The 14,306-nt window shown below is 41.3% G+C and overlaps 2 protein-coding genes across 3 annotated transcripts; both read right to left on the reverse strand.

Annotated features, from left to right (window-relative positions):
* Positions 1–1,576: 1,576 nt before the first annotated feature.
* LOC106946092 (MICOS complex subunit Mic25-like) lies at positions 1,577–7,821 on the reverse strand. Of its 2 annotated transcripts, XM_015030220.1 has the most exons (9): positions 7,586–7,820; positions 6,056–6,725; positions 4,983–5,076; positions 4,300–4,480; positions 4,159–4,173; positions 3,526–3,609; positions 2,830–2,900; positions 2,159–2,294; positions 1,577–2,076 (listed from the first exon to the last, which is right to left on the reverse strand). In XM_015030220.1, exons 1-9 carry the CDS (start codon positions 7,661–7,663, stop codon positions 2,053–2,055), a joined length of 1,353 nt encoding a protein of 450 aa, XP_014885706.1. In that variant the 5' UTR covers positions 7,664–7,820; the 3' UTR covers positions 1,577–2,052. The 2 variants fall into 2 exon arrangements, with proteins under 2 accessions (XP_014885706.1, XP_014885707.1); XM_015030221.1 differs by lacking the exon at positions 4,159–4,173 and having other exon boundaries at positions 7,586–7,821.
* A 140-nt stretch (positions 7,822–7,961) lies between these two features.
* slc35b4 (solute carrier family 35 member B4) lies at positions 7,962–13,934 on the reverse strand. Its single transcript, XM_015030222.1, has 10 exons — positions 13,858–13,934; positions 12,304–12,417; positions 12,128–12,230; positions 11,992–12,041; positions 11,829–11,910; positions 11,677–11,740; positions 10,702–10,811; positions 10,551–10,626; positions 10,366–10,441; positions 7,962–9,756 (listed from the first exon to the last, which is right to left on the reverse strand). Exons 1-10 carry the CDS (start codon positions 13,932–13,934, stop codon positions 9,507–9,509), a joined length of 1,002 nt encoding a protein of 333 aa, XP_014885708.1. The 3' UTR covers positions 7,962–9,506.
* Positions 13,935–14,306: the final 372 nt, after the last annotated feature.

Here is a 14,306-nt window from a genome sequence, read left to right on the forward strand (position 1 = left end):
ATTTATATATAATTTATTTTTTATTTTTTGCAAATGCACAGACAAAACACCCTAAAAACTTAACAGGAATCTCAATTGTCAGACCCTGCAGGAATAAATGTGTTAAAATGATATGGGTAGAAACAGCTGTACTCAAGATAAAAAAAAAAAATTCTGCCCATTCAAGCTCAACCCCCCCCAACAGTTTTTGGAGTACATCCTTAATAAATCAGTTCTTCAACATTTGAGCTACTCTAATCAAGATTGAAATCTCATTCTCAATAACTTACAAAAAACTTCCCAAAACAAAAAACAAACAAAAAACAACCCCACATCATGTCACTGGCACCACATGACTTTTCGGGTAGTTTGGTACCTGAAAAGCAGAGGTCTCATTCTCGAGGCCCGCGATGTGCCAAATGCCACGATCAAACGCAGAGAAAGGCGACTGCTACTGGGCTGCTCGTCATCCGCTGCGCTGTTGTGACTATGGGTAGTTTTCTTTTCTATGGTTTGTTATTCTGTTTGTATTTCCTTTTAACTCATGTAAAGCACTTTGAACTGCCATGTTGCTGAAAATGTGCTATATAAATAAAATTACCTCATCTTATGGTGTTGACAAGTAGAAGCGGTAATGACGTCACGCGTCGAGACGTTCTCCATTCATTGCTAGCTGGCTAAAGACTAATGTGAACAAGAGCGACGCCAAGTGGAATAAACTTGCGTTCACACTGCAGCCTGAAGTGACCAAATTCCGATTTTTTTGACGTAATGCGACCTATATCTGATCTCTTCATGACAGTCTGAACAGCACAGGTCGGATTCTTTTCGAACGCGACCCATATCCGATACAAATGCGACTTAACGTCCAGGCCGCATTCATCCGAACTGAACGTCACTGATACTCAACAAATTCTGATTCCCGATACGCGCAAGCGGGAAGAAAAACAACTATGACGGACTATAATGAGGAAATTAAATTTGAGACCCCTGGTGTAAAGTGATGAACTTTGCCTGGTTTTCTTGCGATAAACAGATGAAGTTTGCCCTTTGCCCGATCTGCAGAATCCTTTGTTCAGCTTCACGCGACACCAATCCATTTCCATTTGGGCTTCAATCCGGACATGTGAGGAGCTGAGTCAAGGTGGTTGCGAATTTTATTTTTCACACCCTTTGAACCTCTGGATTGTTTGTACATCACAAAGGTATTCCTCAACCAAATCCCCCCCCTCCGACCACCACCAACTAAAAAAAAAAATATATATATATATATGTTTACACGTCTGCCAACATGCGACACATTCAGTGAGGAAAGTATAATTTAGACTCATGTGGTGCTTCGCCCTGAGAGGATGACCGTTTCCTGCTAAAGCTAAACTCGGGTCTATCAGGAGAATCTGGTTTTACAGTCAGCAAATACTTTGCTTTTGGGTAAAGCTGACTATTGGCAAGAGCGTCACGCATGTGTTGGAAAAAGAACGAGCAGATAAAAGAATGTAAACACTGTAAATGGCATGAAAACCTGTCACAGCAGCACAGGTTCCCGTCAGCCGGGCTGTTGGTTTATAAAAACAGAATAAAGCATCCAGCGGGTCAGTTGTTTTTGTTTGGTGGTGCTTTATTTGGCCTGATTTCCCTTAGACACTGAACTCCATTCAAGCTTCACCGATGCATTTGGTTGTCGGTTTTGTCCAGCATAAACACTCATCTCCTTGCATAGTTTTTTTTTTTTTTTTTTTTAAATACTTCGCATCTGCTTTCCTGAATTCAAGGCACTCGTACATAACGATTAAACTAACCAGTGATGCACATCTTTATCTTGTTTGCACTTATAAATCCTGCTTGCTACTGCCGTGGCACGGTTGGTTTTACAGTGGCTGATATCGAGTGTCATTCGTTTAAAAGTAAACTGGTTTGTGCGCGTGACAAAAGACACTGGGTTGCTACACCACGGACAAGTTTTGTGGAAAAATATGTCGTTAAAGTGGCTGAATTTGAATGTTTTCGCTTCTCAGGGTCTCGATTTGTGTTTATTTTCATCTGGTTGCAGCAGCAAATGTCCTCGTTTCCCCTTTAACCTCCAGTCGTTAGTTTATTCTGCAGAAAAAGAAAAGTTAAAAGGTGATGGGAAATTAAAGGGAGCTCAAAGGTTCAGCGTTGTTTATATTTTAATTCTTACTTTCTTGGCGTTGTCCACACACTGCATGTAGGCTGATGCAATACCCGAGCAAGTCAGAGTTCTTCCTGGGTTTTCCATGTAGCATTTCAGGATCTGATCCTGAAGGTCTCCGCACAGGGGCTGGATGTTAAAACGTCTGAAGGAGAAAGAGCAAAAAGGAAGGAAAGTTAATTTCTGTAATCTTTGTGCCAATATTAACTGGAGAACTGCTGGATGTCTTCGAGAGCCAATTTAGACTAATCAGTTCATCAAACTGCTGAGATGCAAATTAGACCTGGGTTTGTGCAGAAATACAAGGATGACGCACACACACACTTCCTGAGACGGTTCTCCAGCTGATCCAAAGCAGTCTCGGCTGTAGTAACCCGTTGCTATAGTGATCCATTTCCAAATGCGTGTTACTCATGCTTTGGAAGACCAAAAGACAACCATAAATATCTGGATCGTGGAAACCCTCGCCTCTTATGCACAACAGATTTGTATCAAAGATGTTGGCAGGTTTTTTTTTAAAGCTTTTGTGCAAAAGGTATGCAATTAATCTCACACACAGTGCAGATTCAGACAGTAGAATACAAAATCCAGGGAAATCCAGAGCTCAGTGATGGGTTTCTAAAAATGTTTCCTGTTGTTAAAGTTTCCAAGAAAGAAAAATACACAGAGTAAAAACTTACGCAAAACGCTTGAGAGTCGCCTCCTTGCCTTTCTGGAAATTTTCCACTGAAACTTTGTAAAACTCTGCACACTGTGAGGAGAACAGACAAGTGTTTAGCAAAAGAAGGCAAATGATGGAGTGAGTAAAGGAGTCGCCTCCACTGGTTCAGTGAAAAATTGAGTAATGCTGCCTCTTAGTGGCCAACGACGGCTAAATATCAGACGGATTCGGACGTTCGTCCGTTACTGCTAAATCACAACTGAAAAAGGTGTTATTCTGGAAACGTCCACGCCAAAATAAAAATGGTAAGAAATTATGTGCGTACAAATATTAAAGCTAAAATGAAGAGAGGCTGTGTTGAGACTTGTGCGAATGTATTTTAATTTTATTGTTGAATGCATTTGTGTTAAATTTAGGAGCAAAAAAAAAAAAAAAAAATTTTTTTAAATGAACGGTTTTAATCAAACCTAAATACCAATATTATCCCTGCATTAAATGTTTCACAAAAATGTTATATCGTCCCAAAGCAACAAGCTAAAAGTTTTCCAACTGCTTTTTTTTTTTAACTTCACCAGACTCTAAACACTGATTGAATAAAATACATTCATTAGGTATTTCTGCATGTACTTTACACTTAGTTTTGTTTTAAAATTATTGCGCACCATCTCCCTCAACTATCCTGAACGTGTGACAAACTTCTTAAGTTTCAGCTTACCTTTGCTTCACGTTTGGAGACATGCTCCTTGTAGAGTTCATTGCGCTTCTTCATCTCTTTCTCTCTCTCCTCCAGCTGACGAGCCTGCATGAGTTCAACGTCAGTATCAGCATAACCGTTTCCAAAACAACCCCCGTTATCTTTCATGCCATTTCATGCAGCCTGAACATTACAGTTAAGGCCAACGTACTTTGTTGGGTTTTTATAAGACAAACCAACACAAATTAGCACAAAATCTGTGTTAGAAGGAAGTAATTGTTTTTTTTTTTTTTTTTTTTATTGATGGATTGCATTTGTATTACTCCTAATTTAATTTAGAGGTATTAGTAGAGGGGGAGCTGAATTTAAAAACCAAAAGAAATTTCCAAACTATGTTTATTCACACAAAAGTTCAACAAAATACATCTAAGCTTGCCGTAGTAAAGCGCCAAAATAAAGACGAGTCCAATCGATGTGAATATTTTTGCAAGGTGCCGTGTGTTTAACCATCATCCATATGCTTATTAGTACAAAAAAATATATCTTCGTTTAGTACAGAAACCACAGCGCTGAATAACACCGTAAGCTTTGAGGTGTGACCAGAACAAACATGCAGAAGTGAGACATGCAGACATCGTGTTGCTCCTGCCCTACCTTCAGCTCCATCCACTGAGACACCAGGACAAAAAAAAAAAAAAAAGAAACACGGTAAGCAGATGAACGTTTGTGTCAAAAGAGAGAGAGAGATCCTGTTGCATTCAAAAAAAAATGTCCAGACTGTGTTCCTCTGCTCACATGAAGCTGCGCCATGAGCTTCTCGTGCTCTGCCATCGTCTTCCCTCTCTCCACGGACTCCGTCAGCTTCTCCATGCTCATCGCCCTCTCCGCCTCCAGAGTCTTTTTCACCTGCTCCTCCGCCTCGGCCCGAGCCGCCGCCGTCGCCTCGGCTCGCCGCAGAACCTGGATCTCCTCCAGCCTTCGCAAACACAAACCACAGACATTTTAGCCCACTGGGGGGAAAAAAATAAAAAATAGAGTTATTTAGATGATGAAGGAACAATTCCTGGTATCTTGAACTAAAACATGAGGGCTTTAATATCTTTACTTTTAAACTTTGTATCTTCAATTAAAAAAAAAAAGCAAAAAACAAGAGAACATTGTCCTTAATTTGCTCACCTTTAGGCCGTTTTGCAGTTCATGAGTAATCATGCTCGTTTCTATATTTACTCTGTGACTTTTATTTCTCTACTTTGGTTCTTGGTCTTTTTAAAACATTGGTAAAAATCTTTTTAGAACTGAAACTGTTAGCTTTAAAGTGATCTTTAAAACAATTGCAGAAGTGGAATTAACCAACCCGGAGGTAATACTGTGATTTACTTGTGCATTAAGAAATCAGGACAATGACTTTATTTAATAAAAGCTCTATTATATTTCAACTAAAGAGAAACATGAAATTATGACGGGAAGTGTGTCCTTACTGTTGCTGCAGCTCCCGTCTCTTCTGGCTGATCTCCTCCTCCAGACTTTCCTCCATCTCTGCTCTGATTTTCTCTCTCAGTTCCTCCTCTGTCACTTCAGGGGAAATGGGTAAAATTATTATTATTTTTTTTTTGCAAGAAAATAATCTATATAAATCTGAATTTCTTACTGGTGTTGAAATGTAACAAAAATTGCATCAACAAAGTCAGGGTACAAATTTGGTTTGTGAAAATATTACATTCCAATGTTTTTTTTGCAAAAAAAATATCAGTTGATATACTTATTTTGTGCACAACAGCAATTTTTTTTAACTGGGAAAAACACCATAAAAATCTGAAAACTTTTATTTTCAGGTACAACGTTCGGTTACTGAAGCAGCCTCCTCGCAGCCCTGCCAGGGTAAACCAGTCAATTTCAGGGATTTAGTTTGAGGTCGAAGTGAGACAGGAGCAGCTGTCCGACGCCTTCGGAGAGAAAATGCAGAATCTTATGAGTCTGGTAAGCGATATAAAGAAGTTTCATCAGAAATCAGCCTTTCCACCGTCTGAAAAGGAGTCTGCAAGTGCAGGACGTTCAAAACGACTGCCAACATGTCTGGTCCGATCATCCAGGTGGTTTCATTTTGAAAACAGACTCCAAGATGCTAAGAGAAGTCTCCTCAAACGCTAAAATGAAACTGCAGCACCTTTGGTTGGTTCTTGCTTTACTGATGTGCATCAGTAAGAAACTTTCATAGGAGGTAAGGAGGAAACTAAAATGATTCACTGGATTGATTGAGATGAATCAATTACTGAAATAATCGCCCGCTAACTTAGTAAATCAATTGATCGTTAACTGGAGCTTTTTATATTAACCTAAAGTTAAATTAAAAAAAAAGAAAAACAACAACATAGGAATCAACATGTGAGAATTTCTTCTGAAGCACCTGAATGGGATGTTTTAATGTTTGTATCTCAGGAAGACCTTAAAGCTGCAAACATTAGCATAGTGATTAATTTGACCCCTTCAAGCAGCACTTTAATGAGCCACATGCATGTCAAGACTTTTGTTTATAAAGAAATAAAATCTCAACCTTCTGCAGGCGGTGGTAGTAAGGAAGGCTCTTCGTCTTCCGCAGCAGGAGGCAGAAATGTGGTCGCTGGTGGCTCTGTAGGAGGCGGCGCTTCCAGATGTGGCGGAGCGAGCGCCACAGGGAGCTCTTCATGCCGACATGACGCCGAGGCTTCATCCGAAGACGACTCTGGAGGAGCTCCAGGTTGGGCTGAAGCAAGAGGTGAGGGTGAGAGTACTGGCTGAACTGGTGTGGCAGCAGACTCGAGAGGCTCAGCAGCAGCTGGCTCAGAAGGCGTTGGTTCCTTCACTGGTTCTGTCTGAGGCGTAGTCTGTGTGTCCGGCTCTTTGGATTCAGGTGGTTCAGTTAGAGATTGAGGCACTTCGGGGTTTTCAGCCCTTGAAGAAGGGGCAGGTGGAGTTTCTGGCTCCAGAGATGGAGGAGGGAAGGAGTGGAACGTCACAGGAGGAGGGATGAGTTTGACAGGAGGAGCAGCAGCTTCCACTGACGGAGATGTGGGAGGAATAGGAGGAGTGGGTATGAGCTGAGGTGAGACAGGAGCCTGGAGAGGCAACGAGGGTTCGCCAGATGAGGCCGGAACCGGAGCGGCAACCTGAGTTGTTGGATCAGCTGAGAAGTGAGAGGTGGTCTTTGTCGAATTTTTCATCCGGTTGATGACTCTGTCTGACAGCTGAGAGAGAGAGAAAAAAAAAAACAAAAAAAAAAACACGCGCATACTTTATTAATGGGATCAGTATCTGCTAGGAGCTAATATTTAAATTAGGGTTGGGCGATTGATCTAGTGTCGATCAGCAATATATTGATTTATTGCCTGGTCCTATTGTGATGTAGATGTTTATTCAAAGAAACCTAAATATAGAGAGGGATGGTTTTAGAATGGCCTATTTAAAATACAGACTTTTGTAATTGAGATTCTGTAAAAAAATAAAATAAAATAAAACAGAAATCCACGTGCACAGAAGGTGGTACAACTTTGCCCTTCCTGCCTCAGTCATAGATCACTTACACACACAAACAGTTGTTAAATACAGAAAATGCTGACTAGAAAATATTTTTACGCCATGCTTTTGGCACTCGTTCTAGCACAGCGCCCCTATGCAAAGCACATAATGCTCTTATATGACTAATGGGCAAAAATGTCAGTCTGTAAATTTCCAAAGCTGGTGGAGACATACCCTGAAATACCAGCACAAGGTGACCAAATGTTATGGGAGAAAAACGCATTAACCCCCCAGCGAAGTTACAAAAGAAACGCGTCGTGCGTCTTATTTCTGCGCTGAACGCGAGTGACAACAAGCTATGCTCCATCTAAATTTATCACAGGAGCTGCAGGAAACACAGTGACAACAAACTCGGGGAGCTCAGTTTCTGTCTTTTTTTTAAAAAAAAACCCGACACCACCAGGCAGGGCACGGATCGTGGACCCCACTCCAAGTTAAACCTCAGCTCTGACGCTCGATCCCCCAGACGCGTAATTTCAGCAACAGCGTGCGGAGAGTTGCATTGGTTTCCACGGAGCTTTCCACTCACCCGTATGCCCTTCACGAAAGTTACCCCGCCTCCTCCTTCATCCTCCGCAGGGAAGCGGCTCGGAACGTTTCCCCCCATCCGGTTCTGCTGGGTCACACCGAACCCCGCGGTTCAGTCCCTAACACGAACGAATTAATTCAGGTGATGTGGATGATCAATCCTCTCACAGCTGCTCCAAGTCGGCCTCTCCCACCTCTTCGTGGGAACAACCTGCGCTGCCATTGGATGGAGCTGAACTACAGCTGTGTGGATTGGTCCGATGGCTTTTAAAAATCAGTGAGCCGTGAGGGAACTGTCTGTCCCAGCGCTGGAAGAGAGGGGGGGGGGGCATTCATGTAGCATAATATTTATTTTAAAAAGCCACAAGACCCGGCGATTTATTAAAACTAGTTTAATTTCGGAGTGTAGAGATTGTTGACACTGGTCCAACACACCTGAGACAACATGGTCTAAGAGCAAGGAGCCATATAAATAACCTGCATACTCATGATTCAGTACGGATTAACCTCACGCTTTCAAAAAAGAATTAAATAAAAATATCTAAACAGCATTATTACAGACAAGACAAAGAAATTGCACCATTGGTCAATGAATGCTACTGAGGTACAAATGCTAAAACAAAAAAGTAGATCTGGTGACAGTTGTGTTTTTTTGAAAAAAAAAAAAAATCATGAAAAGACCAAAATATTGGATTCATGTTTCACCCGAGCCAATGTTTGCGAGCTCGGATTGGCTTCTTGCTTGGCCTGACGAAATGCACCCTAGTGTATGCAGGACATCCTATGTAGGATGTGGTCAGATTTCAGAAATTAAGACCATTTCTACAAATTATGCATCACATTTTGCCCCAACATGTGTCTCACTTTGCAGCCACAGGCCTAAATTGCGGCAATTATCTGCTTTCACAGCCCATTTCAACCAACGTGGGCCCCAAATGTAAATGTTGGTTGGCATTATACAGTAAAACTCTGATTTATCTTTACCGCTCTGCATAACACGACCAGTCAAATCACAATAAACTGCTAAAGAAAATAAAAAGTCATGTCTAAACACTTCTTAAGGGGAAAATAGTGTAAGAATGGAGCGTACTGAGGAGTGCTACACACGTGAAAGTTTCTGGAACAGAAGAAGCAAAACTTTAAGGCTAAACTGTTGTGCAGTTTAAAAACCTTGTCTACTGGAGCTGGATTAGAGATTCATGCAACAGGTGACAACCTGCATGTTCTGAGCGGTGATGGCGAGCTGAAGAGGTCAGATCCGGATCAACCTGCATATGACAACCTCTCAGACTGATGACGGTGGTGTCATAAACCTCTTACTACAAACTGAGCATCGTTTCAAACACCACAGCAGACCTGATTATTGCTGGTGATCACATCCGTCCCTTTAGGACCAGAGTGTACCTCTCTTCTGATGGCCACTTCAAACAGGATGATGCACAAAGCTCAGATCATCTCACACTGGTTTCTTACAAACATGAAATTGAGTTTAGTGAACTTTAGCGTTTTCTAGTCTGCAGATCTCATTCCAACAGAGCAGCTCGTGTAGGTGGTAAAATGATGGGAAGCAGTTCAATGCGGCACTAGCAAGGTGTGGCTAAGAAAGCGTCAAAAAACCAAATGTCGATTCATAACGTCTGCGCTCCATTCAGAGAGGCGTGGACGCTGACGGGGTTGCAAAAGATTCGCTGTCCACCATTTTTGGTCTTTTCATGACATTTAATCACTGAAAAGCATCATCAGCACCTCCTTTAAACTGCAGTTGGTGAAACATGTAAGATCAAGTATGAAAACAAAATGACTGTATTTGTATAAAACTACCACAGGAGATTTAAAAACATTTCAAATTTGCCCAAGGGGGCAGATTTCCCCCTCCTCCCCCTCTTTACAATCTGCCGGCAGTCTCTCCTTCGTCACTTTCGTCACTCTGCCTTCTTCTCCTTGACTCCGGCCCCCCGCAGAGCCGCCTGCATGCTGCTCCAAACCTCCGTGTACAGCAGGGTGCCAATGAAAACCACAGCTGTGCCCACCCAGTGCCAGGCGGTGAAGGGGTTTTGGAAGTAAAGGATGGAGAAGATGAGGCTGACGAACTTTCTGAGGGTCACCACCAGGGTGACGGTCAGCGAAGGGCACTCTGTGGTCAGGATAAAGACGCCACGGATGCACACGTACCTGGGAATAGGGTTAAGGTCTGCAACAAGACTGAAAGAGCGGTCAAAAAATAAAAATAAAAAAATACCAGGAAGGCTTTTCTATAATGTGCCTCAGAGGAAAAAATTAACTCTTAAGTACTTCAACACCTTTGTAACTAGTCAAAGTTTTGGATCCTACACTTTTCCCTCGCTTACAATGAAACCCAAAGTCAGCTGTTGTCATGGTGAGGAAACAAATGGAGTCCCACCAAATCGCTCTTAATAGGACCACCATGTTTTAAATGGTCTGCAGGTACGCTAGCCAAACAGGCTAATCAGGAAATGTTAACAGTTCTGCTGTTTGACGAAGAGTAGAAAAGCAAAACGGGACAATATTCTGTGCAACGAGCACTGGAAAACTAACTCAAATCTAGGTATCAAAACCAAAACTAAAATAATGAAAAGTTCTAACATTATTCTAACTGTAGGAACCCTTTTCGTGGGGAAAAAAAAAAATTGTAGATCTTCCATGTTAAGCAAAAGTGAAAATATTCAAACATTTTTGGTGTAAATGATGTAAAAACAGCTCTGTGATAGACACATCAATCCATACAACGTAGGGAAGAAAAACAGACAAACGACAGGATACTGTGTGACGACATTGATCAGCAGGTAGAGCCACATTGTCGGCATGGTCAGCCCGACCACAGGAACGAGAACGGGAGCTGCAGCAAAGACAATAACAGTGAAAAGAATTTGTTCACCTCCGAGATGTGTAACGCAAACACGTGTATTCCCGAGTAAGAATTGAATTATTAATCTCTTTAAACTCACTGCTTTCATTGAAAAGGATGCAGTGGTTGTAGATGTTAGTGGCCAGAAGGAGGAAGCCCGGCAGAGGCAGGCAGTGCTGAAGACACGAGCAGATGTTAGATTAAAACGAACCAACTCAGACGTTTTCCCTCTGAGTCAGAGGAACGCTTACGTTATAGAAGAGCGCCTCCTTGGAGTGCTTCCCATACTGCTGGTAGAGCGTCTCCTGGAAAATGCCCATCCTCGCAGACATCAGCAGGGCAAAGGTCAACATGGCGATGCCTGATTGAAGATAAAGCCGCGCGTGTAAAAGTCGCTACAGAAAGGCAAGCTGATAATGTTCTGCTGCTTAACCCTTTTAGCTTAAGCTTATGAACTAATTGCAACCAGCAGTCCCGGAGCATTATTCTACCGCCACCATGTCTGACTGTGTGAAGTTCTGTTTCTCAAATGCTGTTATTTTTTTGCTAGATATAACCAGAGCCACCACATCTAAAAACTTTTAGCTTTGTCTTGGTCCACAAAATGTTTCCCCTTAATAATCTTAAAGATGCTTTTCGGTTAAAGATGAGATGAGCATCTGTGTTCTTTACGCTCCAATTTTTTTTATTGACAACCATGACTGTCCTCTTCAGGAGGCTGTTCTATAAAAACAGTGTCTTCAGACAGAGGCTTCTTCCGAACTGCTGTAATACAGACTGCAAGTGAGGCCTGCACTTGCCTCACTGCTTCACATTTTGTTCTGGATCCCTTTTTGACCCAGTCACAGGAACATTGCATATTTCCTCCGTTTGTGGGTGATGTCTCTCGCACCGGTTTGCCGTAGTTCCAGCAGCCTTAAAAATGTCTTTGCAACCCTTCCCACAGTGGTAGAGGTCGCTAAATTTGTTTCTGCTCCACTCTTGAATCTCATTAATTTAAGAAATGATGTCTTGCTTTTTGAGATCTTTTAGTTTACTTCGTATTTATACACAGGTTGTGTTGTTGTTGTTTTTTGTTGTCTCGTCAAATTGAACTTAACTTTCCAAATATCATGGTCAAATCATTATAAAACAGAGAAATCAGTAAAGGACGAAATATGTTTTGCCACAAAAATGAGAGATTTTTCTCCTGCATTTCTTGCTCTGTTTTTTTAACCGACACTCACCAATAAGCCAGTACATAAAGGCATAAAGCCCTTGCTCCTTCGACCCATCACTGGACACGTCATGCTGAAACAAACCAGTAGATGCTCTGGATTATTACTGGGGCGTAACAGCAGTTGAACTGGAAAACACAACATGTCTGCAGAGGACTCACCACTTGTTTGGCTGACATGATGGTGCATATGAAGATGCCAGTGGAAACTAGAACAATAGAGAGATACTTGCTGGCTGAGTACCTGCAGGTAGAGAAGGTGAGATGCACTGAATCCGCAGGAAGACATTTGACAAAGCAGAAGGAAAAGCAGAGGAAGAATCACCTCTTCTTCAGGATGATTATTCCCAGGATCATGTTGGCTATTAGTGATCCCTGAGTGGAAAAAGAGGGGAAGCTTAAACAAAAGCAGTGGAGGAGAACAGGAGGAAGCTTAAATGACAACAAGACGCGACACTTACTGATCTGAAGATCATGTGGAGTGGCATGGCGATGTTAAAGTTAAGAGCATAGTTGTTGATCACACTGACAGTGAAGAACATGGTCACCATGATAACATAGTTACTGAAAAAAAAGAAGAAGAATGATTTCATTCCATATCAGCAATTAGTCTCATTTAAATGAAACTGTTTTTTACCTGACAGGAATTGCTGGTTTCTTTCTCCCAAATTTAGTTTCAAATATGAAACCTTCTAAGGCAATAAAGACGAACTGAGCAAAGGTGACTATGTTGCCGCATCCTGGAAACTCTCTGAAAAACAGAAACGTCGCTTTAAAACGGAGGCAAAATAATCTGAAATTATTGCTTTAAAAAAAAAAGGGATGCTCAATAAGAGAAGAGCGAGTTTATGGATACAGTGTCACGCTAAAAGTATTGAAGTCCTTCGAAACTTTCTATGTTTGGTCACGTCTCAACCACAAAGTTCAATGTATTGTGATTACATTCGTTTGTGATCTACCGAGGTAAAGTGGAGAAAAACTATGAAAACGAATGAGCAGAAAAGGTTTTCAAGATTTATTTTACTAATAAAAATCTGCAAAGTCTGATTTGTATTGTATCAAATTTTAATCTGTGAAATCCTGTATTGTTAATCGAAGCAATTGGCCAAAAACAAAAAAAACAAACAAACAAAAAAAAAAAAACTGAATTGATGATAAAGTCTCAGTATGAATGCAGCTGTACTCTGAAGGCTTCAGGTGTTTGCTAGTGAACAAACGGCATCATTGAGACAAATGAACAAACCAAACTTTCTTGCCATTTGTCGTAAATGAGAACCGGTTCACATTCGACTCATCTGGTTAACTAAATAAATAAAATGGATACCTGAAAAAAAAAGGGGTGGGGGGGTTGGGGGGGAAGCAACAAGGAGGACAGAATGCTGGAAGAAAACAGTTGCAAACACTGAAGCAGAGCTGCAGTAGTTTACATCAAACCACACTCCTATGTGAAAATGGACCAGTCAAAGTCTGGATCTAAATCCATTGGATCACATGCAGTCAAACTTAGAAAACTGATGCTCTCCAGCCAAGGGACACAGATAGAGCTATTTTGCAAGAAGGGATGGGAACACATTTCAGTCTGTAGGCTCTCCATGCCATGCAGATTACCATTTCTTTTTTTTAAACGTTTTGAAAAGACATGCGTCATTTTCCTTCCACTTTACAGATATGTTCTACCTGGGGTTGGTCTGTCACCCAAAATACAAGGAAGAGGGAAAGTTGAAGAGCGGTGAAAAACTTTCCAAGACGTTTTAGAAGTGAAAATTTAATTTGCTGCCAAGGGAATGGACTGCTCATAGATATTTACTGCTCAGGTTAAGTTTTACTATTTAATATTTATACTCTTCTCCCTTTAGTGCTGCTCTTACCTGATTCTAATGAAAGTTTGTCAATTTTAGAGGAAATTATTTCTATCCACTGATGAAAACTGATACTGAGAGGTGTCTTGCGGTTAGTTTTTGTTTTAACACACCAACTATACACTCATACTCATGTAGAAACTACACATTCACTTAGAACCCCATTTACACTCTGCTTAGGAATCCTAAAGGAAATAAATATGTACAGCTTGCTGATGTGACACAATCGTACATAAACCTGAACCTCCCCGCTTCAACTAAACTCCAACTAGAAATGTTTTATGCTCATTAACGTAAACTTTAATGGCTCCCGGTTTAAGTTTGTGACTGACCTCACCAGCAGCTCCAGAGACACCACATTGCTACAACAGCCGACAAAAACAAGGACCACAGCAAACGCAGTCCCCATGATGATTGACGGCCGAAAAAAAAAAAACGAAAATAAATAATACGGCTCAGTTATTGGGACGAATAAATGAGAGGAGCATGCTTGAACATTAGCCGCTGTTTGTGTTTCAGATGAAATCTTCTTTCTCCGCAAACTCCTGTGTTATTTGAACACGTCAAAATGTGACATTTCTCTCTTCCGGTTCAGTAGAGTCATGGTAGTTGTAGTTTATTTTAAAAGGCGGAAGTGGACACTCATTGAACGACTTTTCCCGATATTTTTTAAACAAAACAAAGTGTATTATGCTTCAGAATCAGTTAGTCTATTTTAGCAAAGTGCCTAAAATGTGACAAATTAATGAGCTCGTCGCCTAGTTGCCAAGGCTACAACATA

Source organism: Poecilia latipinna, unplaced genomic scaffold, assembly GCF_001443285.1.
Source record: "Poecilia latipinna isolate Pla-1442-1.1 unplaced genomic scaffold, P_latipinna-1.0 Scaffold175, whole genome shotgun sequence".
In the NCBI taxonomy this organism is placed as follows: domain Eukaryota; kingdom Metazoa; phylum Chordata; class Actinopteri; order Cyprinodontiformes; family Poeciliidae; genus Poecilia; species Poecilia latipinna.

Excerpts from the sequence above, each read along its gene's own strand:
- LOC106946092 (XM_015030220.1), bottom strand. The coding sequence starts at position 7,663 with ATGGGGGGAAACGTTCCGAGCCGCTTCCCTGCGGAGGATGAAGGAGGA. Across the intron at positions 5,077-6,055 it reads ACTACCACCGCCTGCAGAAG|TGACAGAGGAGGAACTGAGA; the intron begins GTTGAGATTTTA and ends TTTCCCCTGAAG. Across the intron at positions 2,295-2,829 it reads GCGACTCTCAAGCGTTTTGC|ACGTTTTAACATCCAGCCCC; the intron begins GTAAGTTTTTAC and ends TTTCTCCTTCAG.
- slc35b4 (XM_015030222.1), bottom strand. The coding sequence starts at position 13,934 with ATGGGGACTGCGTTTGCTGTGGTCCTTGTTTTTGTCGGCTGTTGTAGC. Across the intron at positions 12,231-12,303 it reads AAACCAGCAATTCCTGTCAG|TAACTATGTTATCATGGTGA; the intron begins GTAAAAAACAGT and ends CTTTTTTTTCAG. Across the intron at positions 12,042-12,127 it reads TCCACATGATCTTCAGATCA|GGATCACTAATAGCCAACAT; the intron begins GTAAGTGTCGCG and ends TTTTCCACTCAG.